Source organism: Psittacula echo, assembly GCF_963264785.1.
Source record: "Psittacula echo genome assembly, chromosome: 2".
Classification (NCBI taxonomy): Eukaryota; Metazoa; Chordata; class Aves; order Psittaciformes; family Psittacidae; genus Psittacula; species Psittacula echo.
In genome coordinates this window covers 120,139,831-120,165,998 of record NC_137737.1, presented here as the reverse complement: position 1 = coordinate 120,165,998, position 26,168 = coordinate 120,139,831, and the positions used below count along the sequence as shown (strand labels likewise).

The following is a 26,168-nucleotide window of genomic DNA, read 5'->3' as shown; positions in this document are numbered from 1 at the left end:
GTCCCTCCCCAGCATCCTTGTAGGCCTCCTTCAGATACTGGAAGGCTGCTATGAGGTCTCCACGCAGCCTTCTCTTCTCCAGGCTGAACAGCCCCAACTTTCTCAGCCTATCTTCATCATCTAGTGACTCACACCTGATCAACACCAAAACCTAGGAAAAAATCCCTTTCCTTTCCTCATTCACAATGGCTGAGGGAGAGGATCTATGCCCTGCAGTCTAGGAGCTCCAAAGAAAGCATATGTTCTATGATACTTTCAAGACTAAAGACCTTCTGCCCTATTATGCAAGCAAGTGATATGATTAGAAAAAAGGGAAGCCTCACCACTAAAGGAACCTTTGTTCTTCCCTCTCCACTCCCAAAAGATTGAGTCTCTAGATAGCCCCTGTCCTGACTCACCATCCTTTTCCAGCTCTCAAACCCCCTGGTTACCTCAGGCCAGGCTTATCTGGGGCTAGGTTTGGATACACTTTAAAAGAGGTCTGTGAGATCTGTCTGTGCTGAATACAACGAACAATCATCTTAATCACCGAGGCATAAATTTTATTACGGATAAAATTCAACCCATTTTCCTCTTTAGACAATCCTGCAAATCCACAGATGTCTATTGCCATAGAAGAGCTTAAGATAGCTGACTCTGGTTGCAGATTTGTAATGCTGTTCCAGTAATACGGCTATGTTGCTTATTAAAGTAAAGACAAAGGAAGAGAGCATGGTATGGTGTCCTGAGGAAATAGAGTGAAGGTAGGCTCCACCACACTGCCTTCTGTGTTATGCCTTGGCCTACTAGGATGTGAAACTCTCAGTTATACAATCATCTGTACTACTGAAAGAAGCAAACTAGCAAACTACAAAGATACCGGAATCAAGTTTACACCCCATACCAAGGCTGCACTAATAAGGCTACTTCTGTAATAGAATACTTTTGCTCAGAGTCTTAGACAGTACAGTCAGCAACACGGATGTTGCTCCAGGCCATTTCAGAGTAGGGTAAAACTGCTTCTCTAATCTTGACTCAGTGTAGCCCTGAACTGCCTTAAAAATCCTTCCCTTCACTTGCCTCCTTCCTAGATCTTAATCTGCAAACGTATTTGCATCTTTGGTGCTTCTAAATACTAGCTTTGTCTTCATTTACATCATTCCAGAGGTTCATAACTCAAGGGCCTGCACCAAAAACACACCTCATTACAAAATTGCCTCTTTTTTTTGTTTGTTTTTTTCTGAAAAATGTGCAAGCTGAAGGCTGTGTCATTCACTGGAAAAGCTCCACGTTACTTGCACAGATTAAAAAAATATCCAAATCTTCTACCATTGCCCAAAGCAGCAAGTTCATTATGCTATAGCTAATCAAAATTTGTTTGGTAGTAAAGCAGGTATTCATGATCTTTAGTTCTATTCTGGCCAATATTCACACTTTGTCTAATGAAGGATTATTTTACCTGTATGAGCTATGCTTTCATGAGTTTTCTATGAAATTAAATAGGATTTTCTTACAAATAAACTTGAAAACAAAGAGTAGGATGACAGTATTTGACATTAAACTCACGTCCTTTTTGCTTTCCATTACCACTGTTTTTCACCATCCCACCACAGTGACCAATCTGCAGGAAGACTTTTTATCACTGCAAGACCTTCTGTCACATTTTGTATGAAGGATGCAATATAAATGAAGTGCATTGTGTTTAAAAAGGGCTTGAAAACAGATTGGTCTCTGGGAAGTTAAATCCTACCTGGACCGGCTCCATCACGGCTAATCAGAACTTTCTCCAAGTCTCCCAGTGAGACAGCCTTTATGCAGAAAATATCCATCTGTGGAACCATACAAGGAAAATGATAAAGGTCTTGAACACAGCTATTGCTTTGATGATAACAGTATAGAATAGTTTATTTTCTCTCTCTCTTTTTTTTCAAAATTAATAGTGAGGGTCCTTTAAAGCTTTCTAAGGTAGGTAACATCTCAAGATTACTCCACAGAGACAGCACTCAATTCCTTTGGCATGACACAATGATCAGTTGCAAAGAATTATTTGGTCGTCTCTGTATTACTCTTTCCAGTCCTATCTGTCTCACCAAGATTGGAAAACGCACTTGGGAATAAGGATTTAGAACTTGCTTCTAAAATTCAGTGATCTGTTTGAGAGAACAAAAAACGTTGTTACCATTTTTTGTATATGTGCAATGTAAGTAACTAAGAGTACTCAAATTCTCCTATCCAATGTTCTCAGCGAATTACTGATCCAGAAGATCAGTTATTCATATGAGGTAATTCTGCAAGCAATTTTGAATAAAGAAAATATGTGAGAAAATGGTAAACTGCTTGAATAAAACTTGTAAATAGAAAGATATTTAGACTTGAAGAAACAGTCGGCTTAGCCATAAATTACTTTTATTGATCAGAGGTAGCATTGTTATTACTTCACCTGTCCTTGTCGAAATTTTACATTATTATTCTTAGATCTGTGGAGCTTCCTTTTGCCAGCATCTCCTCTTGTCCCAATGAGGTTGATATAAACATTAGAATCCGTTTCAGCGCCCGGTTTAGCACCCGTGTATACATGGACTTCATATACCAACACTAGAGTAAGAAAAAGCTTGAGATTATCCTTGTCGTGTGCACATGATTCAAAAGCTTTCCCACCAAAATTTTGCCAGAAGACTGCACTGACTTTCAAGTTTGAAATTAGCAACAGCTACGCATGCACTTGTCGCTTCCATGTTCAAGTATTGTAATTCTCTGCACAAAAATAAGAAAATACCAAGCTTAAAAGAAGTGCAATAGGCTGAGTATTGCTGTGCATTGCTCAGCAAAGCAGCCCATCAAGCAAGTGTTCCCTAGTGCTCCATATTCATCTCTCACTCCCTGTTGACTATTCATGATTTCAGGACCTGATTCACAAGGTCTTTCTTGGCAAGTTATCTGGAGACCAACTAACTATGCCTAGTCATGGTCACAAACAATAGCTGTTTTCCACTGGTGCTAAGGCATTTTCAACTTCCAGATTTATGCAAAACAGAATTTTCCAGGTGGTCAACCTTCATTTCATCTTAAAAGGAGAACAGTAATCATGAATCCTAGGGGGTTTAGATTTTCACCTCACATACAAAGGTGAGCAAGTAGATTAATGGGCTCTCTCATCTATAATAAGCAGACAATTTGCATTTGAAAGTTTCAGTATTTATCACTAGTGGATGCTAACCTTTTTAAAACAGCTTTCAGTGAAAATGTATTTATAACTTTTTAATGCCTCTCCTTCAAGTCTAAACCAAAGTCTTACACACAAAAAATGTACGGTTATCTTCAAAGTATTCTGGAATATAATTCAGAGTTACTGTATTAACATATTTTGTTCCATACTAATTTTATCTTTATAATTATTCAGATATGCAAAGTTATTTTAAAATATATATTTGTAGTACTCACATGCTCTTATATTTCATTTATTATTAAAAAAAAAAAATCCTGTTTACATCTTAATAGCAATTTTTCCATACAGTGTTTCTATTCTAATCACAGCTGGGCATTTCTGCTGCGATGTAGTAGATCACGGAGATTGCTCTTTCACTAATGGGTAATTTTAATAGTTCTTGGGAGTGAAGAGAGGCAGTAGAAGCCCTAACACACAATTAAACACTACTCTTAAGAAGAAACTAAGATGAAAACAGAAAATGATAACAAAATGATTGAAACTGAGCAATATTCTACAAAAAAATGAATTAAAATACTATTAAGCTTAAACCACAAAATAGCTTGTAGAATTTGACATTTCCATCAATTTTTAATTCACTAGACCCCAAGGCAGCTTATAAAATTCAAACATCCACCATCACTGAAGAACAGCTATTTCTGATTCCCAGTAGAGAAGCTAAACAAGTAGTAAAATAATACTGCAAATAATTAAGGGAAAAAAAATAGCCCTACATATATTAAAAGGTTGGCAGGAAGTGTTGATGTTGACTGTATGCTTAACCAGATTAGAATATTTCTTTTAAACTGCATCAAATTACTTTAAACTGGTAAAGAGAGAGTGTTCAACTCTTTATCATTATTACAACTTTAAGTCAAAATAGGCGTTGTGCCCCTTGGTCTGTTTCATTATTTTCTGTAACTCCAAGCATTCATTGAAGTTCTCACGTCCATACATTAGTGTACCAACTCAGCCCCGGACATATAACTGATCTTAATAACACACACACATCTTCAAAAATTTGGTAGAGCATTATAAAAACTAATTTCATATTTTTACCATAAAAGCATCATATTAAAACAAATGGTAGATATGAATCACAAGTAACAAAGATAAATGCACCTGATAATTAGCATAATTGAGCTATATATCCAAATGACATTTTATATCCTAACTCTTAGTCTAATCACACCTGTGTGCAGATTAGCAGCAGGAGAATATAGAACAAACAAAAAATCAGCCAGAGGACAGAGGATAAGGGTAGACAGCAAACTATGACAGGAAACACACAGCAAAACAGAGAGCCGCGCTACTCATGAAAGGGCAAATATTTGTCAGTGTGTGGAAGAAGAGAGGTCACACTTCCAAAAGAAAACCTAACAACGATATTAATCTGTGAGCAGCCATTTGAATAATAGGGCTGAACTACCCATGGAGCAAGACTGCAGATTAGTAAAAGCAGGGAAATATTGACATGAAGTCTCCTCCATGCTTTTACATTCTTACTTACATTTTCAGTTTTGAAAAACATCTGTGGGAGCTAAGGAAATGGTAGAGACTTTATGTAATGAGTGTTTATATACAAAGATTGGTGTCTGTATTACTTACACCTACAACTAAATTCTGTGATCATACCTGCAAAATTTAAGTACCTATAATCACAATTTCAAAGCATATTCAAGCTTTTAAGAATCCTTTAACAATAAATGATTACAAGAAGAAAATATCAACAAGTTCTTTCTTTCCTGAAGGGAGAACACACCAGAACAGAATAAGAGATAATTATAACACAACACAGAAATATTAACAGATAAATGAATTACAGTTCCTTTTGTAGCACTGTGCATCTCTGTGGTAACCAGAGAGATGATAATGATCTAATCAAATACAACTTTCTATTGCTACAAGCCTAAATAAATCAATCTGAAGTAGAAAACATGCACATGTTGAAATGTAAAGAACTGGAAAATATTTTCCATAGCTCCTTGGGTCCATACATCTTTGCCATCTGGAAAATGTTAGGTCTGGCATTTATTTAGGTTGCATGATCTGCATTATTTCTAAAGGAACCTTCTTAACAAAAAGATCAGTTTGTGCTTTAAATTTTTTTGCAAATTAACAATACAGGCTGCTATATTAGGATAATAAATGGAATGTTCATTTCCCTTATTTGTTACATTTGCATTTTATAGGAAATACACAAAAAATTAAGCAACAAAAATATTCTCCAAAACACATTGTACATGCCTACTTCGAACATGTCACTATGGATAAATGAACATTCACTAAATAGATTGTGGAGGCTCTCTGTACAGATGGACACCTAGGCACAGACCATCTTGAGTGGATGGAATTTTTTCAACCACTGTCAAGCAGTTCCTGTAGATTGCAGAACAGCTACAAAAGGTGCAAGTGTCAGTGGCCCCTGAACCACAGGTTACTTAACTGTAAGAATAAGAAGGATGATGTCACTCTGTATAAGAAAAGGCAAGGTGCACCAGTAGTTTGATGAGCACAGGGGACAGATACAGTCGAATCTGGACAACAAACCTATCAGTCAAATGCACTGCTGAGACAGCAAGACTTACCATGTGTGAAATTTGCCAGTTTGTAGCCTTCTGTGTCTTCACAAAACATATGATTTTTTGTGCATAGAGTAAAATAAAAAGACCCTAGAAACCATGTTCAGCCTCTGTGACTCTGGTTTAATTTCCTTTGAGAAACTGACCCACTCAAAGGCTCCCAATGCTACCGCATCTGAAATGGAGTCCTGCTTCACTGCAATAAGTAAAGGCCATCCCAACCCCCTGAGAATTAAAACTCTATTGCTCAATCCTCTGTCCTGTAGTAGTAATTTAATTTCACTATATGCTGATTTAGTAAGCTACACCAGCTGAACACTGGGGTGACAAAGTAGAAAGGTAGGCCCATAGGCAACACAAATGAAAAAAGGAAAGAAAACGTTGAAAATAGTATCATAAACCAAACCACTCAACAGAAGCCAGAAAATGCTGTTTCAGCATTTCTGTTAGACTCGCATCTAGACACCTGTCTAATGTGGGGCACATCAAAATAATAGAAGAACACAGTAACTATAGTAAAGGATAGAAGAGTATTAATTAATACAGAATATCAGGAAAAAGTCTCAGCTAGAACTTAAGAAAAAAGAAAATGACCTTTCAGAAAATAAGTGATTGAAATCTTCAAATTGCTAACAGGGTAACTTTAGAGAAGCTCTATAATCAAACAGAAAACTCTGTGATATAGATGTGTGGATGAAACATTTGAATAAAGCGAGATAAAATGTTTTCAGACAGAGGTGGGAAGCTTCTTAAAGGCTCCATGAAAGAAAGCAGGATAATAACTATGTTGAAAAATGACATATCAAAATACATCAAAAATACTATAGGAGTCACTGAGCAGTCAAGTGTACAAGTACCAAATTTATACTTGCTCAGTCCATAAAAATGCTACTACTGCTATCTCTTGAGACGTTATAATGAGGGTTCAGGTGTTCCAATTCCAGCTTCTGGCATCTATTGATAACATGAGAACATGAACCACCTGGAATAAAGGGGAGAGAGAAAGGCAGGGTTTCTTTTCTCTGGTTATGAAGAAAAGGTAACTTAAGGGCATCCTGAGGGCAATAGAATGCAACTTAGAGAACCCTTTTATCCAGGCTTCTTATTCTGGGCACCTGAATTAGGGTTTCTAGTATAGAAGGATGCTATGTTCCTGATCCTTCACCAACGGTTAGAGTTAGTTTGGCCCCAATCTGCAAGCATAATTCTCATTACCTTCTGAGGGAGTAAAGCACAGAATTCAGTGACTTATGTAAAGAGTAAACAAGCATTGCAGGTTGCTTTGCATTAAAGACTAAGTTAATATTTTGATATGCTTTGGGAGAGGAAGAAAATAATCCTAGTAGAATGAAAAGAGGATTTCTTAGTGAGAATAAGAAAATGAAAATTTTCACTGCGGAAATATTGGTCTTTTTCTGCTGACTTAGTATCAACTACAGTCCTATTGTCAGTTCTTTTCAAAGTGATTCTACTCAAAGTATAGTCATTATTTTAGAATTCTAGTTATGAGCAGATGAATTCAAGATAAGTATACTTAGCGCTTATTACTCAACATACGTTAGATAAACTTCCTCTGCATTACAGCTGTCTGAGCCTAATGACACTGGTGTGCCTACAACAGCACATTAGTTTGAATCAAGAAACAATCTCCTAGTCACTTCTTTCTGTTTTGCAGCATGGAGTTAAAAAATAGATTCTTTTTGGATTAAACTACACCAGAGGATATGTTCCAAGAACACAATGAAGATGATCTTGCCACAAATTGGCAGTCAGTCTGTGGGAACAGACTAAAACAAGGCCAGAGTAACTTCCCCCCAAACACATACAATGAGGACATTGGACCTTTAGCTCATTGGATTTTTAGCACCGACCACTTCACTGCACAAACCCACTCCCATCAGGCTGCTAGTGAAAACAGACATATTGAACAAAAAACACAAAACCTAGAGAGATGGCAAATTATATACAGCGTTAAAATTGTCAAAGTCTTGCTGTTCAGTCCTGCCTTACTGATGGCGATCCAAGATACTAGAACAGTGTTACACAGTACTGTTCTGGGTTCTCCTTTTTTTCCATGTGGCATGTCTGCTTGAATAAAATGGTCATTTTGGCTTGATTTGTTAAACAGCAAGACATGGTTTTATCACTTAGTTTTACTACCTGGGTTGCACAAATAGTGACTGGTATTTTGCTATGACAGAAGGGTAAAGATACAGACTGCTGCAGCATTAGGGTTAAAAGGGAAAAATTTCTTAATGGATGGTAGTGGTTAAGAGGAACTATCTTCCTCAGAAGTGCTGCATGTATTATTTGAGAAGACATACATACAAAACCACTATCATGTGAAGACTTTTCAATTAGAATTAGAGTTCTCAGGCTTTCTAATCTCCACAACTGCAATTTGGAGTAATATTCTAAAAGAAATAATTCAGGAATATTATTCATAACAGGTAAGAAAATTGCCAGCTTTGCAAAAACACACTTAGTAATCAATTTTACAATAAGAAACTGAAGTTTGACTATTTACCTATGTAGTTGGCACTTTCTGAGTGATTAAACAGCGATACAAATTTTGTAGAGATAGTGCTTGAGTCATTACGAGTTTCTTTGGTCCTCCTTTGCACTATTTCAGTCAGTGAGCACATTCTAACCTTTCTGTATTTGCCTGCACATTTCTCCAAGTGGAAGAGAAATCTAAATCTTTTGAGCTGGAGTTTTTCCTGCCTCAGCCTCAATATTTGTCTTTTATCTCAAGTCAGTGCAGCTATTCCTTCAATTATGTGAACAAGAACAAGGCAGAACTACTGATTTATCTTCTCATCTGAAGTTTACATTCACATAAGAGAACAGTAAGAAAATTCAACGCTTCCTGAATCATGCCCCCCTTTAGATCAAAAACTTCAGCCATATCAGAAGACAACCCATGTTAGGATGTGTGATAAAGATCTTCTTACACACTCACAAAGGAGCAGAGACAGATACTGGTAAAGGGGAGTTCAACTAACACCCTGCTGTTGTTTCTCTCAGGCCCATCACAGGAGCCATCAGCCCATCTCCAGAAGCACAAGGGCACAAGGGCAGACAGGAACCCAGATCAAGGATTCAGAGGAAGGGACACCCTCCACCCAGCACCTGCAGGACTGTCCCAGGAGAGTCTCAGTCCCAGTGTCTAGGCATGAAACCTATCATGGGTCAGTTCTGGAGTATTTATCAGACGGCTGGGGTTTGCTGCCTAGGGATGTGGGTGATATGAGACAGAGTGGAAGAGTATTTTGGGTGTGCACAGGACTTATTATGAGATGTGTAGAAGAGTAACAAAAGTCAAGGGAAGAGATGGATTTGATTATGGAGGAACAAGTGTGGAAAAATAGAGGAATCAAGGGATCAGAAGGACTGGAGAAAGTTAACATTGCTGGTTAGTATGGTTGGCTGTGTCCAGCATCTGATCAGTGCAGTCTCTGTTCCATCTTCCTACTAATTTGCTTTCTAACTTTTTCTGGGTGAAGGACTCTGTTCTCTCTGTGTGTGTATGTGTACACGAGGCCTGAGTGCCACAATTTGACTGGGACCCAGCTGCAGTCCTGCATGAAGGCAACTGGAGAGACTGGAGGGAGTGAATTAAGTGTCCTGGAGTGTAGAGAATGAGGTCAGTCTCATGTCTTTATGTGCACGACCACATGAGTAGCTGACTGTTGGAGGGGCCACAGGAGTCCTGGTCAGCTCCCGGAGACGCAGTGAGGTATGGGTGTCTCTAGGGGTGAGACAGTTCTGCATGTGCATTTGTGTGTGTATGAGATGGTCTGTATCAGTAGCCGAACTGGGGCTGCAGCCTTGGGGGCTCACATATCCAGGTGCCAGCAACAGGGGAGATTGGGATTCAAGGACATCTGCTGAGCAGATGGAGTGTATGAGCTCAGCTGCTGGAAGCATCCACCTTGCATGTATGCATACACATGAATATCCCACCAGTGGACCTCCATCATTCTTAGCCAGAGAGGGGAACAGAATGAGGCTGCTGGTGCTGTCTGTGTTTGTGCAACTGCTGTCTGGGTTATCTGTGCAGTGGGCCACGTATACATGTATATATTTGTAGAATATAAATGTGCTTTCTCTGTATGTGCTGACCAGGAAAACATGGTTAGCTTCGCTGCTGGTTGGACTTGGGGCCATGCAGCTGCAGCAGCCTCACCCACACTCAGCTGCCAGATCTGGTCTGATTGCCCTAACACTCCTGTGTTATGATGTTATAAAGCTGAGTAAAAAGCATTCAGAATAAAGCTTCTATCTTATTTTAATTGAGTGAAACTTAGGATTTACTCAGTTCAGAGCATGACCACTAATTTCCCATACTTATCACTTAGAGAATGGTTGAACAATTTTTCTTTCATTTTGTGGATCACAACGTAACTAGGGGATGAAATCAAATCAAAACAGAAACAAATGAACAATCCAATACTTGTAAAGTTTGCAAAAATAAAAATATCTGGAACTGCTAGGAAAACATGAGACTGGGTAAAAGAATCAGAGAAAAAAAACAAACAGGGTGTAGCAGGATATAATTTATGATTTGAAGAAGAGAAGCTAGAAAAAAGAAAGACAAGGAATAAAAACTCAAGTCTAAGGTTTTTGTTCCCTATTGGGTGCATAGTAGAGTTTGGCTGGAAAAAGGGAGAAAAAGGCTAAGGAAAAGGTACCCTTTCTTCTAAGAGAGAAGTTGAGCAATAAAGTAAGTGTTAAACAAGAGCAATTAAAAGCTAGTGCCTTCTGAGTTTAGTTTATATTTGTTCATTTTGTTTAGTTTCCATCACATCACTTTCATAGTTAAGCAAATTTAATACCACTAGGAAATACCAGATAGAATTGAAAGTGCAGGATACAAATTACTAAATCATATAAAATTATCATCAAGTAATTAGTACATCGTTTGTTCTGCTGGCGAAAGTGACTTGATGTGGTTTGTCCAGTACTCGTAAGAATCAGCTTTTAAATGAGAAATCCAAATGGGTAGTGTTTCATTTGCTTGTTCTTGAGAAATTAAATAGGAAATCCTTGGGAGGCCTTGTTAAATTTATATTGATGTTCAATTTAAATGTGCTTAAAATCAATAATTAATTCGTAAAACTTACAATTTCTGGAAATTTTGAAATCCTAATATTTCTTTTCTTACAAACTTGAGAGATATATTTTAATAAAGATAATGTTCCTGTAAAAGCAAGGAAAGATGCAGTAATATAATGACTAAAATGTAAATAAATGTGCTGCTTTAAACACATTCCCAACCTTTGACAGAACTGACTTGATTCTTCCTGTACAAGTACATAAATGGAGTGCACCTACCAGAATACTAGTACTTCTCTGTGAATGCAGATTTCAAACTGCATAATGCAGATTTGAGTTATTGATGTTGAATTAATCGTTCATACAAACTAATTGGCTCCTGCACTATTTTTCTATTGCACCAATATAAGATATTTATGTCACTGTAAGAAACAGTAAATGGTACTGTGGTATGCAATAATTAATGATCATAGGGCATGGCTCATCCTGATCAGTCCCAGTTTTTAACATCCCTTATTCAAGTCACTAAATACTCTGCAGGAAATGTGAGATGGCCCATACATGTTTCTCAGCATCTTCTGGCCTCTGTAATAGGGATCAGTGGTCATCTTTGACCTTAAAACATCCACACTAGTCTTGATGTCTTTTTCAGAGAATTATGTTCCTTTGAGTTAAGGTTTTTCACTTCTTTGATATTTCCATCTGAAATGGTTTGATCATCACTAAATGCATGATGACCCTTTTTTATGTTGAATCACTGATTCCTTGCAATATTCACTACTTCAGTTTGAATACAATTTGCCTGAATGGTAGCACCTATCTATTTAAGACCTACCACTGTCAGACAGTGTTGTCTATCAGCTGCATAGTTGTTATTCTATTAATGTAAAGAGAATTCTACCCATAAGGCTAAATTATTATACTGGCTTCTTATTCCTTCACAGAGGCCCAGGACTTTTTAAATAATAATGTTTTATGATAGGCTATTTCCCGCTTCACTTGAAAAGAATAAACTGCGTCAAAGCTGTGGTAAACTTTGAAGTACCTAAGTGCCACCCTGCAGATAACAATTTCTATGTGAATGGCTCTGACTTGAGTCTGATTTGGAAAACATGTGTGTGATGATTCAGATCATGTATTTCTGGTAAAGAATGTTTTATGCAGCACAAGAAAGGATGATATCAAACTTGCTAAGAGGAACTGTATGTCACATGACATTATATACCTTGATATGCCTTAATTTCCTGACTCATGTCTTGCTCTAAAGAGTAGTAGTTGCCAGAGATTTAGAGACACTCTGAGAGATCAAGAATTTTATCAGGGGAAGATGCCTAGCCATAGCTATTATTCTGATCTGGGGGGAGGAAAGAAGTGGGGTAAAATGATCACTTCCTGCTTCTGTTGAAATAGAAAGTACTTGTAAGGGACTGTTTCATGGTTACCCTGTCTTTTGGGCAGTTTGCTCTGGAAGAAACATAAAAAGCTGTCATATACTCACAGGCTATGGTCAGTGAACACATGATCTAAAATACTGAGCATGTACCTGGCAAAAGCTCTTTTGTGGAGTTTCTTATTGTCACTTCTCTCCATGTATCACCTTCACCCTTGTCTTCTGCAAGCCAGCATTCTATGGGGAGACATATCTCTTCATCAGAAAAAGGGGCTACTCTTTTAAGTCTGACTTCATCCAGGTACCAACCAGGATCATTTCCAGTGTTGTCGTGGCCAATGCGGATTTTATATAGTTGGCCAAGACCTCTGAGATTAATCTGTAATGACAAAAAAAAAAAAATAATGACAAATTACAATGTCTTTTAGCAATCCCTCTTATACCTGGCATGCAAGTTAAATGTGCAGATGACATAACCTACAGTAATGGGTTGGGTTTTTTCAGAAAATGAAGCTTTAATATACAATGAATCTGAGAGCAATAAGGCAAAAGTATATGGAGTAGTATGAAAGTGTAATTTTATTTACTTCACTACCATATTATTTAAAGTGACTAAAGACCTCAAACCATTCAGCCTGGTTTTAGATCTCTTGACAGAATCCAGTTTGTGGTGACAACAAATGGAACAAGTTGAAGTACCATCAATCATTGCTGCATGAAATAATATATTTTGCAATCCATAGAGTTACCATCGGCAGAGTCCTATTAACTATTCCTACCACTCATGAGTCTGCTATGGCCCACTTCTCTCTTTGTCTTCTATTTTTATGTGCATTGGTGTCAGGGTTAACTGTTTCTGTAAGTGCTGATGCTACACTGAAGCAAATTTAAACAATAAAACATTGATCACTGCAGCCCTGAAATAAAAGCCACTTTGTTTTGGGCTGCAGAAGTTTCTTGAGCAATGCTGACATCAGGAACCTAAGCACAAAACCAGGGTTAACCACCTTCATTTGCAGTGATGTGTTTGAAAGTTCATGGTAATGGGAAAAAAAAAAATCACAAAGAAAAAAAGGAATAAAGAATATTTTTTCTTTTACCATTATACCAATTTTGTACTGTTTAGCATCAAAACAAAAGCAAACAGAAAACAGATTGACAAACAACAACACCGACATTGTCCCAGAATTCTAAATCACAAAAAGGATGAAGTAAGAGTTGTGTTTAAAGGTCCATTGTGGCTATTCCGGAAAGTAACATTAATAAGGTTGCCCCAGAGTCAGAGTTTCTCCTTCAAAATTTTTTTGCTAAGGAAGACTACCAGGCAATGCTCCTTTGTTCTGTGGAGCTGGGAATGGTCAGAGACGCTAAAGACATATCCCTTTCACTCTTTTGCTGAAAAGTTTTCCTAGGCAATGACACAGGCTAGTGTAACAAACACTGACATTTCTTGGTTACGAAGACCATTACAGAAGAGTCTTGCTGCCCTAATGGATCACCATTTCCTTGCATCCCTGAGGCAAGCCTGGCACAACTCTGTCTCATACGGTGTTATCATGACACATATGCTAGTGGTATAAAGTATGAATAGAGTCACACTTATGGCCAAAATAGTAGGTTATATTAAAACAGTATGTTAAAATAAGAGTTGCTAACTGAAGGCATAATTATAACATTAATGCAACAAAACCATATGAATAGAAAATACACTGCTAATACTCACAGCAGAATTACAGCAACAGATAAAATGCTCTGTGAAACTAACCACAGATGTGGCCAGGATGTAGGCTATTTTGCCATAATAAACCTGTCATCCAGCTACAAAGCAGAGACCTTTGCATTGGGCAAGTGACTGCTAAGGTTGCCTTGCAAATAAATATAGCAATATATTAGAACTCTCACTCTTTATTGTGAACTGCATAAAGCATAGTATCAGTGAACAACAAAGGTGGTGCTCCTCTGAGGTTTAGATACTGGCAGCTATTTGTGGTGCAGAAGGGCAATTTAGTAAATAAAACATTGCAACCTTGTGACCTCATGCCCGTGATGAAAGTCTGGCATAGCCCTTGTTGAAAGAGGAGTGTCACAGCCATCTTTGCATGCAGTATTCATTACCATGGCTCTCAGGACCAGGAAATTCTGTCAAAAAGCCTCTTTTGTCTTCTGAAGCATCTAATCAGTCATTTGGCTGTCAAGCAAATGGAAACATTATAGATAAAAAAATCCTGTATATCTATGGTGGGTATCTTATGATTTAGCTGAAAAGTGAAGCCATAACCTTCTTAATTATATTTATTTTATCATAATATCATTTATTTTTAAATCATAAAAGGCTAAAGTGCCTTTTTTTTTTTTTTTTTTTTTCATAAAAATGTCTAAAATGGGAGACATGTTTCCAGGTGAATCTGCAAAAGGTTTCAGCACAGTATCATGGAATCATAGAATAGTTTATGTTGGCAGGAACATTTAAAGGTCATCAAGTCCACCCCTTTTGCAATGAGCAGGGACAGCTTCAACTAGGTCAGGTTGCTCAGAGCCCTGTCCAGCCTGGCCTTGCATGTTTCCAGAGATAGTGCATCTACTACCTCTCTGGTCAACCTGTGCCAGTGTTTCACCATTCTCACAAAAAATTTCCTCTCTATATCTAGTCTAAATCTACCCCTTTTCACTTTAAAACCATTCCCCTTTGTCCTGTTGCAACAGGCCCTGCTAAAAGGTCTGTCCCTATCTTTGTTATAAGCCCTTTAATACTGAAAGGTCACAATAAGGTCTCCCCAGAGCCTTCTTTTCTCCATCCTGAACAAGCCCTACTCTTACAGCCTGTCCTCAAAGCGAAAGTGCTCCATCCCTCTGATTATTTTTGTGGCCCTCCTCTGGATTCACTCCAACAGATCCATGTCTTCACTGTGCTGAGGGCCCCAGAGCTGTGGTGTTTCACCAACAGGAGAGGGGCAGAACTAGGTCTCTCAATGTACTTGTCACATTGTAGCTGATGTTTGGCGGAACACCGGTATAACTGGATAGAATTGCTCACAAAAATTAGCAGAGGCAGTAGGACAGAAATTTGGAAAAGAAGAAGAATGAAATGATGAAACCCATTCACCACCATATCAGCATGCGGAGACTTCCTGTTACTGGATAAGCAACACAGCAATCCATCAAACTTGATCAAATGGAATTCCAAGAAACATCAGAACAGAACAGAAAACTCTGTCCAGACTGGTAGGTTTCTCCAGGAGATGTTCCTAGTTGCAAGCAGTTCAATTAGATTCACTAAATTCCTGTTTAACATCTCTAAGCATTCCTGTTTAAAATTAAGGAAGTTATGCCTATGTGCTAAGTGGGAATTTGTCCAAAGTCAAATGCGTTTGCTTGCTTTTGACTACAGGGATGGAGAATATAAAGTGTCTCTGTCTACTAGACTCACAAATGATGAGGTTTCTGGTATGGTAAACTATGCAGCACATACAGGTAATGGCGTATTTCTGATGCTGAAAGGTCTCAAAAATAATTTAAAACACAGAACACTGCCAAAGTAATAACGTGCTTAATAATACTTCTGTTTCGACTAATTGTTAAAGGGTGTTCTTGGGGAAAAAAATCATGTTTATTCTGGGCTGGAAATTAAGGCAGAAGTGTCTATGTCAGAGAGCAGATCAACTGTATTTGATGTTCTGGAAGACATATAATACAATTACAAATTTAGTTTCGTCTCCATTTGTAGTTTTGGGGGTTGAACAATTCATCTTGCTGTCAGATCAGATATCACATTGGTCTCTCAGTGGTATTGACTTGCTAACACGTTACTTTTTGCCAGTCGAAATCCTGCCAAATGTATGTCAAATTTTGTTCTTGCAGTGAAATGCAGATGAAAACACTCTCATAACACAGTAGAGCTAACAATGCTCTTTTGCCGAGATAAACGCTCTGTCTTGAGGTTGATCCTTCCTTTCCAATATTGACTAAATTGCCTTGAACTTCTGCATGACTTGAACACAACTTGGCATTTACAAATCTACTTTCACAGCCAGAACATTCTGTAAAAATTTGCAGGGCAAAGTTGACTTTGTTGCCCTCATAAAAAACATGCTTACAAAACCTGAGTCAAACTGTTCTATATTCTGGCACTATGGCTGCAAAAGTAACATTCTATTTTACATGGAAACAGCCTTTCTGACAGAAATGCAATAAATGGCCATGCAAAGAAGAAACGATAGGTCCCAGGACTAAAGCACCATTATGGAAATCAGACAACTAGGTTCTATTCCTGGATCTGCTTTAGGCATTCTGAGAAATATTATATCATTCACATGCCCTCTTTGCTTCACTTCCTCAACTATACAAGGACAACACTTGTATACAAGTGTCTCTCAGGGACACTGCAAAGTTCTCTTCATAAGTTTTGAGATCCTCAGAAAACATAAGTCCAATATTCTGTATTTTTTTCTAGAATTTTATGTTTATTTTTCCATAACTCAATTGAGAGATAAAAAATTGTCAATTGTAATTCTGTAGCTAACTTTGAAAATCTAGCAGGTTTGCTCAAGCATAATGTGATCTCACAGTTACCTAATGTCTCATATAATCAAGCAATTTCTGTTGCCATTGGTGGGAGTTCTGGTGCAGACAGAATAACAGAGGAATAACATATATTGTAAATCTTTTGAAGAACGTGGTCAATAAAATAGAGACATTCCTCCACTACACTGTAATTAGATGCAGCAGGTACTCAAACTTCCTAAACAACAAGACAGGGATAGGGGGATAGGTCTATGCTGCTGTGTACAAACTTGCTAGTCCTAGCAACGTACAGCTAAGTTAGCACAATAGTCTCTCAGACTGGCCAGTCCTGCTTCTCAAGGCACATTGCTGTTGGTGAGCACTGAATTGTGTTGCAGCAAGAGTAGCAGTTTGAGGCTAACCTTTGCCAGCCTCTGAGACAGAACACTGACAAAACCATCAGACATCCACTTCTCAACCAATGCACATGGCCAAAGTATTCCAGAGGTTCAAATGCCTGCTTATTAATAATATTTAAAATTGTTTTGCAAAGTTCCTTTCTCCATGTAAATTCTTCATCTGGATGTAGTACAGTTTGAACATGGATGGAAATTCAAAGTCGTAAAATTTAAGATATACCAGTTTGGGGGTGTGAAGCTGCCATTCTGATGTGACTTACAACAGCCATGTAGATGAGACCTAAGACCTAAACTCCTCCAGAGGTAGCAAACAAGGCCTTGGAAACAGACATCTCACTGAGGTAAAGGAATCTAGAGATCACAAACACCATCTATACTGATCTTCCTAGGGATTGCCTGCTGGAGAGACTTCTGACAAATACCAGCCTCTCACTCTACTCAGCAAAAAGTTCTACAAAACACTTGAATCATTATTTAGAGCTCACTTGGTGGTTGACCATGAAACTCCTTCTGGCGCATCAACACACCAAATCCTATGATAAGCAGGGTCTGTACAAGGTCCCTTCCCTTTCGAGCTTTTGTGAGAGATTGCCAGCACTTATTAACCTTAATAATGTCATTGTGAGTACAATGATAGTAGTAGTTCTATTCCTATCGAAGTATTTTTCTTCACTGTTACAGGCAATAATATCAACACCCATATTTTCTTATTAAAACAATTGTCCACCAATTTTGAAAGGGCCACATTTTCAAACAGAGGTAGCCTTGCCTCAACCACACCCATATTCTGAATGTTTGCAAACAGTTACACAATATTAACCTGCTAATTAATATAACTATATGCTTTGCTCATTGCTACTATTTATTTTTTGTAAAAACATAAGTCTAAATTCTCTTCTTACCAAAGGCAATAGGAACATTCTCATTAAACCATGCATTCGAAAACCTAGTCTTATTTTTTGAAGTTGAAGCTTAACAAAACTCATATTTTACAATTTGTCTGTTAGCATAAATTGAAATCCAGGTTTATCAGCAGGAAGTTCTTCCTAAAGAGGATACAAGGACTAAATTTTAATTCTGTTTCTATAGGAGTTATTCAAATACTTTTTTTCAGTCCCTAGCATACCTATGAGTGGAGTCAGTATGACCTATTTTTCATGTACTTAAGATGTTTAACTAAGTGAAAAAATGAAGTAAGAGTTCCTTGGACTAATAAGAGACTGTTCAGTGGAAAGATACTTTGGTAAAAGCATGGAAGGAATACACGTAATGATACCATTGCTCTTTTACATACCAGAATAAGCAAAATAATGTCACTGCATACCTGTTATCCTACTATCTCTTTGAAATAAACTCAGAGTAGCATAAAAATCATTTAGATAAGTCGATACATCAGAGGCAGCTACACCAAAATCCCAAATTCTAACACAACCACTAGAGGCTATGTTTGACAGGCAGTTATTAATTTCATGTAAGGCCACCTCATTAACAGGATTTCAGAGAAGTCACGTGCAGCAGCTTGATTCTCCAGAGAAAGAAAAACCATTGACTGCATTAGTTTAACTTCTACAGCATCTGCACATAATGGAGAAATCTTGGAAGTACAAGATACTTTTAAATTGTTAGCACACAGCTGGTAAACATTGCCAAAAATATCATAACTAATGTACAAGTAAAGTACCCAGGGTCCAATCATGATGCTTGCATTTTCCAGATATCTTAATTCAGCCAATTTGTTAACTGTGGCCAAGATATTTGGCACAGCTGCACACCAACTCAAGAATTAGAATATGTCACAGGTGCTCATGAAAAAGGTGGATATTGACATATAAGAAGTAGGCTTAAAGGCCACACAAAAGTCAGCATTATTTTTTTCCCACTTCATATTTGTTTCAGTCACAAAAATAACCTAGATAAATAAGTACTGCTCAGCGCACAGTGACATTTAAACACTTTCTTTTCCAGTCCACTCAAGCTCTTTTCATCCTATAGCTAGTCCAATATCAATACTCACTCACTTGACCTTCCTATACAGGCTAACAGTGTGCCACTATTTACTAAAATGGATAGCAATTATCTGTTACCAGGTTAATTAGAGAAAGAAAATATCACGTTGTTACCTGTTAAGTTAATGATGCCAACAGACAGCTTGTTTTTTCCATGCTCAAGTACAGCAAAAGGGAAAGTGTTTCAAGAATAATATTAAAGCTCTGGAAGAACTTTTTTTTTTTACTCTGTAGTTAATTAAATCATGCCAGCACCAAGTATTTACAGTATCAGGGTGTCAGTTCTTGAAAGTAAGCAAAAAAATCATGTTAAAAGAATGTAGCCACTTATATATATGAGGATTTTCTGAGCGACCTGCACTTTTCCAAGTCAGACCAGGAGTATTTTTACTGGATTCGAAACTTACTGCAGTGCTTTGGAGGGGAGTTAGAACACTGCCTACCAGAGAATGTCAACTGGAATACAGCTGACCATTGGCTGTAAGAAAGCTCAACAAAGGTCAGGCCATGCAAGAAAACTTAATCTTTACTTAACTTTCATCACATGCATCTTATCAATGTGTATAAATACCTGATGGGAGGGGCTAAAGCAGACAGAGCCAGACTTGGTTGTGTCCAATAGACTCTCAAGAGGTAATGAGCACGAGTTGAAATACCATAAATTCCACTTAAATATATGAGGAAAAATTATGGGTGAGAGTGGTCAAATGTTGGAACAGATTACCCAGAGAGTTTGTAGAGTGGGAGATATTCAAAACCAGACTAGATAATGATCTAAGCAACCTACTATGTCTGGCCCTGCTTTGAGCAATGAACTGGACTAGTAAATCTTCAGTGATCTCTTCTAACCTCAATTGCTCTGTAATTCTGCAGCACTCAGTGCAATGTCATCACCTTATAGACATAATTATCTCTAGAGTGAGACTCAGACTCAACATCATTAGTAGTAATAAATCCCTATAATGTACATTGAAAATATTTTTTGCAAGAGGTAGGACTGTTAAAGGGCTGACAAAGAGCTGGCCATGTAAAGTAAGGGCTATCAAAAACTTTATTACTCTATCATCTTCTGTTTTGATGCAAGATAAATTGATCTCATCTTGTTTAGCATAAGGACTGTACTGTATAAAGTGTCTACTATCATTACAGATTTTTACCAAGCCCCAAAAAAAAAGAATTCTTTTTAAGAGTGAGAATGAGAGAATAAACTACACAGTAGTCATGCCACCCACTTCTGAAAAGTGCTCAGATACTGAGATGACTGGACACATAAGAATGTGAGTAGACTAGAAAATGGCTGATAGTAAGGCAAGATAAGCGCATGAATCAGTAAAGATAAAAGCTGGATTTGGGCACTTGACAAGGGAAGCTGGAGGAGCTTTTAACAGGACTCTTAATAAAGGAAACTACTGTCGCAGAATTTCAGAAACAACCACCTGAAAGCTACCAGGGAGTTAAACAGACAGCGTAACCCAGGAGAGGAGTGACTCAGAGACAGACAGGGGGGTTTTAATATGTAATCATCTTGGATTTGCATTGACATCAGGTAGAAAAAAAAATGATGTTGTATGGATATGTGGCTGAAAGATTAAACCTGAAATTGAGTGCGTAAAGTTCTCTCAAGAAACTACCTTAAAAAGGAAAAATGTATGTACATATATATACACACAATATTACAGTACTCCATACTGCAGAATTACTGAACAAGCAGCACCATGTTCACTCACTCGCATTTCTTGAAGATGAGATGAACTGTGTTTTCCTCCCAGATTGTTTGTGAGCTCTTTATGATACTTCTTTGTTGTTTTCTTGGAACAAGATAAATTTTGCTTAGTGCACAGCCTGTAGCTGATGAAGATTGTTTTACATACTTCTTCCTTTTACCTCAGTACAGAATGAGATTCATGTTGTTACCATATATATTTTACAGAGAGATGGACAGTTTCAAGTGGAGTTAAAGCCAGTTTTCAAGTGGAGTTAAGTATGACTGGTTTATGCTGCCTTAAGCATATCTGACTAAAGCCTTAGTTTCTCCAAGTTTTATTCAACTGAACCTAAATGGCCGTTATGACAAACAGAGACAGCTGGCAAATAGCAGAACACAAGCTATGCCCAGCTTTTAGGCACTGGCAGTCCCATGGTTAAGAGAGGTGACAGCTACATTAGTGCTTGCTGTTACTTCTGCAATCTTCCCACTTGAGAAGAATTCTCACTGAGCTCATTACAGGCTCTTTTATCTTAACAATGGGAGGAAAAGCATGAAAATCAATTTGTTTCAACCTATTTTTATAACATTTTGGTTTACTTTAGAGACCTCTGTTTTGACTGATGAAAGAATGAATATGGATCCAGGGTACAGGAGAGAAAGATGCACAATGAAACATAACAGATCCTTACAGTAGGGCCAATTTTAAAGGTAAGAGTTTCAATTATTAATGCATAGATTATTTCAAATGACTGATCATTTTATTTAAACATGAAGAAACCAAAATGAAAAAAAACAGGTAAACTTCTTGCATGTGATGCAATACAGCATAAGGTGCACTTGATGAACACAACTCCTTACAAACAAGGTACATGTAACTGGAAGGAAAAAGGCTGAGATTTATATAATCTCATCACAGGAAAACTATTAATTAAGTTTTATGATCAATTATCTCTGCATTAGTAGGATCTCTGCTTTTCAGCTACCTCTAATACTTTCTGGCATTTTGCCCTGATAGAGTATGGCAGTGTTTAAAGAACTGTTTATACAGATGAAGAAACTTGAGTAGTGTAACTGGATATGGCACCAGCTTTACAAGTTAGAGAAATGGGCTTATGCAGCAAAATTCACACTAGGGGTGGATTCCAGTTTTCAATTATCCTAAAATACCATGCACGCTCCAAACACTTACAAACATGGAACAACTATCTTCCATACAAAAAGAGCCATCAACTGCAAAATATAAGATTAAAGTCATGATTTTGAACATTTCTTAGGAAAAAATCCAGCACTCTTAATAGCTTAATATCATAGAATCATAGGATAGTTAGGTTTGGAAAGGGCTTTAAGGCAGGGACACCTCACGCTAGACCATGGCACCAAAGACTCTGTCCAACCTGGCCTTGAACACTGTCCGATATAGAGCATTTACCACTTCTGTGGGCAACCCATTCCAGTGCTTCATCATTGTCACAGTAAAGAACTTCTTCCTTATATCTAACCTGAATCTCCCCCATTTAAGTTTAAACCCATTACCACTTGTCCTATCACTACAGTCCCTGATAAAGAGTCCCTCTTCAGCATCCTTGTAGGCCTCCTTCAGATACTGGAAGGATGCCAAGAGGTCTCCACGCAGCCTTCTGCAGGCTGAACAGCCCTAGTTTTCTCAGCCTGTCAATATAATTTTATTTAAGATAAACTTGACAGTGTGTTGAGATCAGTAAGACCAACATAGCCCTAAAGAGATTGCAGAGACAATAATGAAGCAAACTCATAAAGCCAAGCATGGAAGAGCTCTTGCTAAAGAGGTGCTAGGTCCTGCCATTCTCACTAAGGCTTGCATACAATATTTTGAAAGCAGATCTACCGAACCAGTCAGTGTTTTTACTGGCTTTATTATTACTAGAAGGGCAGAACTTGTACCCGAAGACACAGAATTATTCTGTATTAAAGTAATAAAAATTTAAAGATTGTGGCTCGCTTTTACAGAAGATAATAGGCTTAGAGTCTTCTGCCTAGTTCTCTTTGACACAGAATGGAATATATGGCATGACCAAACATTAAAAGAATACTTACAAAAATAATTTCTTTATCAAACCGTGTGTACAGTCATAAGAGAGAATTTGCCATGTTTCAGAGAATTATGATGCAGAATACAGGACTCTGGAGAATATAATTTATAGCATAATTAAAGTTTCAGTGTCTTCAGCAACATACTGCTGAAATCAGTATTTTTTAAATACTGAGAAATACTTAGGGACTGTGATGACACCAGAGGAAGTGTAGGAAACAGATCACAGTTGTGATGAAAGCTGTAACTTATGGTAGATTGATACCCCTCTATTGGAGGAAGAATGACTCTCACCAGAAAAATTATTCCCTAAAAACTATGTCTGAATAGTAACAGAAGCAGAAAATCATAGCCTAGAAGTATTTTCTTTGAACACACAGGAACAATTACAGAGCGGAAAGGGAAATTCATCAAATTTAAATTTCTTTCCCATTCCCTGACCTTCCCATCTGGTAAAAAAACTTTCTAAGCCACAAGGGCAAATATAATGCAGTTTACACACAACTATCTTGTAAGAACCTAGAACCCAAGACCCCAGTCAGAAACAAGAAGTCTTCCCATCACACAACTGTAAATTATCTTCAGTGAATTTCATGTGAAACCAACATATGGAAATCTCCAAGGGCAAAAGCCTTATTACATTCTACCTGCATTACACCAGCCTTCATCACAGACAGCTGAAGTTAACGGATTTATGCTGGCTGTACACAGTAATGCAAGCAACGTCAAAATCAAGTTCTAGATGAGCAACAAAATCTCAGTAGTATATAGAGGAGCACCAATACCATTTGATATACTCAAGTTTTAATAGGTTTCCTTTTTTTCATTATTTGAACATATTGAATATTAATTATTTACTTTAGATATCTAAGTTACTATACAGTTAACTGTACTTTTTATCAGACTAGCATTCTTTATTTTTATTAAGATAATCCAGTCCAGTTTTGTCTCATTCTCTTTTTGTGGGCCATTTCTCTGCCATTTCTTCTATCTATGACCAAAGGGATTCTGAAATGAGATGGTACTTCCCTCAATTAACTGAATAAATGAGTAAGAACTTGTTATCAGGTACCATTAACCATCTGAATAAATATCCAGGATTATCATCTCACAGAATCACAGGATCATTAGGGTTAGAAGAGACCTCTGAAGATCATCTGGTCCAACCTCCCTGTCAAGGCAGGCTCATCTAGAGCAGGTTACACAGGAATATGTCCAGGTGGGTTTTGAATGTCTCCAGAGAGAAAGGTTCCAGAGCTCTCCTTGGGCACCTGTTCCAGTGTTCTGCCACCTTCAACATAAAGAAGTTCTTCCTCATGTTGAGGTGAAACTTTCTGTGTTTTAGTTTATTGCCATTGCTCCTTGTCCTGTCACTGGGCACCACTGAAAAGAGTCTGGCACCATCTTCCTGGTGCCAGAATGATTTGAAAAGTAATACTTAAATTTAGTCTTCAGATAAATACTGATTTCACCTTCCTGTTTTGATATATAAGTTAATCTTAAAGCAGCATTATCTGAAAACTTTAGCCAAGTTACTTTCAATTTAAATAAATGTAAGTGAAAGACCACCACTGACTTGCCTCTTCAAAAACTTTTACATATTTGTACTTCAAAGTGGAAAACAAAAAATTTAATTAATTAATTAAATAAACAAATAAATCAGAGAAACTTCCTGTCCCATCTGTCACTGATTCCCCAACATCTGCTTATTATGCATAACTTATTTCAACCTAAAGGACATATCACAGATTTAACAATTGGTACACTTCTGAGGAACTACAGGAATTGGAAGAAATTGTAGGACTTATAGGAACTTAGAAAACCCCTGGGAAATATCATGCTTCTGAAGCACCTCTCAGAGGTTTCTCTGAAGAATAGAGAAATCCCTCCATTTGCTTGGAGAAATAGGACACCACTAGCCTAAATCACTTGAGTTAACCTACTCAGTGTGATTTGACTCTAATTATTAGCCAGTGTGTGTCCCCCACTCCTTCCTTCTTACTTTCTCCAAGAAAAGGTTCACATGACAGTGTTCTTCAGTAGAAGTCTGAGGAAACCCATGGAGGAACTTACACTGGACACTTCCAAAGACAGATATGCAACACAAGCCGTAGCCAGGACTCTCTTTCTTACTACATCAATGCAAAGAACAGTCAAAAACCCTTTTTTCTACCTCTGCAAATGAACATCTAGTTAAAACTAGCACATCAAGTAAAGGCAAGGCAGGTATGAAGCAGATTCTGAGAGAGGCAGGTCTGCTTGATGCAGTTATGAATGCATCTGCTGATTCAAATCTTTCTGTCCTAAAAGTCAGCCTTTCCCTCAGAAACAATGATCCTTACATATTGTTTTGAGTGCTTTTCATTACTCTTATTATCCAGTTTTGAGAAAAGCTATTTTGCATATGCTTTTCATTCTCCAGTGTTTATATAACAGCCATACTATACCTTAAATATATCTTCACTGTTGGGATTAAACAGCTGGTGTTTCCCAGATCCCAATATAATAGGACCAGAAGCTCTGTTTTCTCCATAAGCGTAAAGGGATACTGTAGCTGTTGTGCCAGCTGTTTCAAAATCCCCAGTGACTACAGTAATCTTCCAGTCTTCTTCTGTAAAGTGAAAAATAAAATAAAAATGCTTTCATAACTGTTAGTGATATGTAGCAGTTTACTTGAAAGATATAAATAAAAGCATAGTTTAGCCCAGGGACCGTAACTACTATCAAAAAGTGGTTAGGGTTGGAAAGGACATTAAGATCACCTAGTTCCAACACCCCTGGCTAAAAGGTAACGGCGCTGGGAGAGGCAGCAGAATGTTGGTGAAATACTACATCATTCAAACTCATCTTGGGCAAGTTGTGTAACTTTAAAGACTTAGGAGGTTTGCAGTGTACTAAAGCTGGATATATAAACACAGCCTGCTGAGATTTCTAGTGATAACCCTGTGGGTCATCACGGAAAAAGCCTAACCTTCAGAATTAGGATCATGATAATATATATAACCAAGAAATACAACAAGAAAAAGCATTAATGCATCCCAATTAAGTACAATTTCGTCTCATTTTATGTTGATGTGTCACATCAACAAGAGCTCTGTTTGCCTGGATGGAGGTATGACATTGAGATTAGCATGAAAAAAAAAAGGTTTTGGAGAAAATTCTGACACTAGATGACAACTCATTAGAAAATCATTTTATATAAAACTTCCCTGACACTGAAATGTCATCTCTTCTCCCATACAATGTACACAAG

General features: G+C 37.6%; 1 protein-coding gene across 1 annotated transcript in view; it reads right to left on the bottom strand.

Moving 5' to 3' along the window:
• Positions 1-26,168, bottom strand: part of RP1 (RP1 axonemal microtubule associated) — a gene marked incomplete at both ends in the record, with an annotated part of 187,407 nt that overhangs the window by 93,150 nt on the left and 68,089 nt on the right. Inside the window, 5 exons of the mRNA XM_080609709.1 lie at positions 1,730-1,808; positions 2,420-2,574; positions 10,223-10,274; positions 12,357-12,593; positions 25,363-25,526. Coding sequence (XP_080465835.1) covers positions 1,730-1,808; positions 2,420-2,574; positions 10,223-10,274; positions 12,357-12,593; positions 25,363-25,526 — 687 coding nt within the window. The remainder of the gene's footprint in view (positions 1-1,729; positions 1,809-2,419; positions 2,575-10,222; positions 10,275-12,356; positions 12,594-25,362; positions 25,527-26,168) is intronic.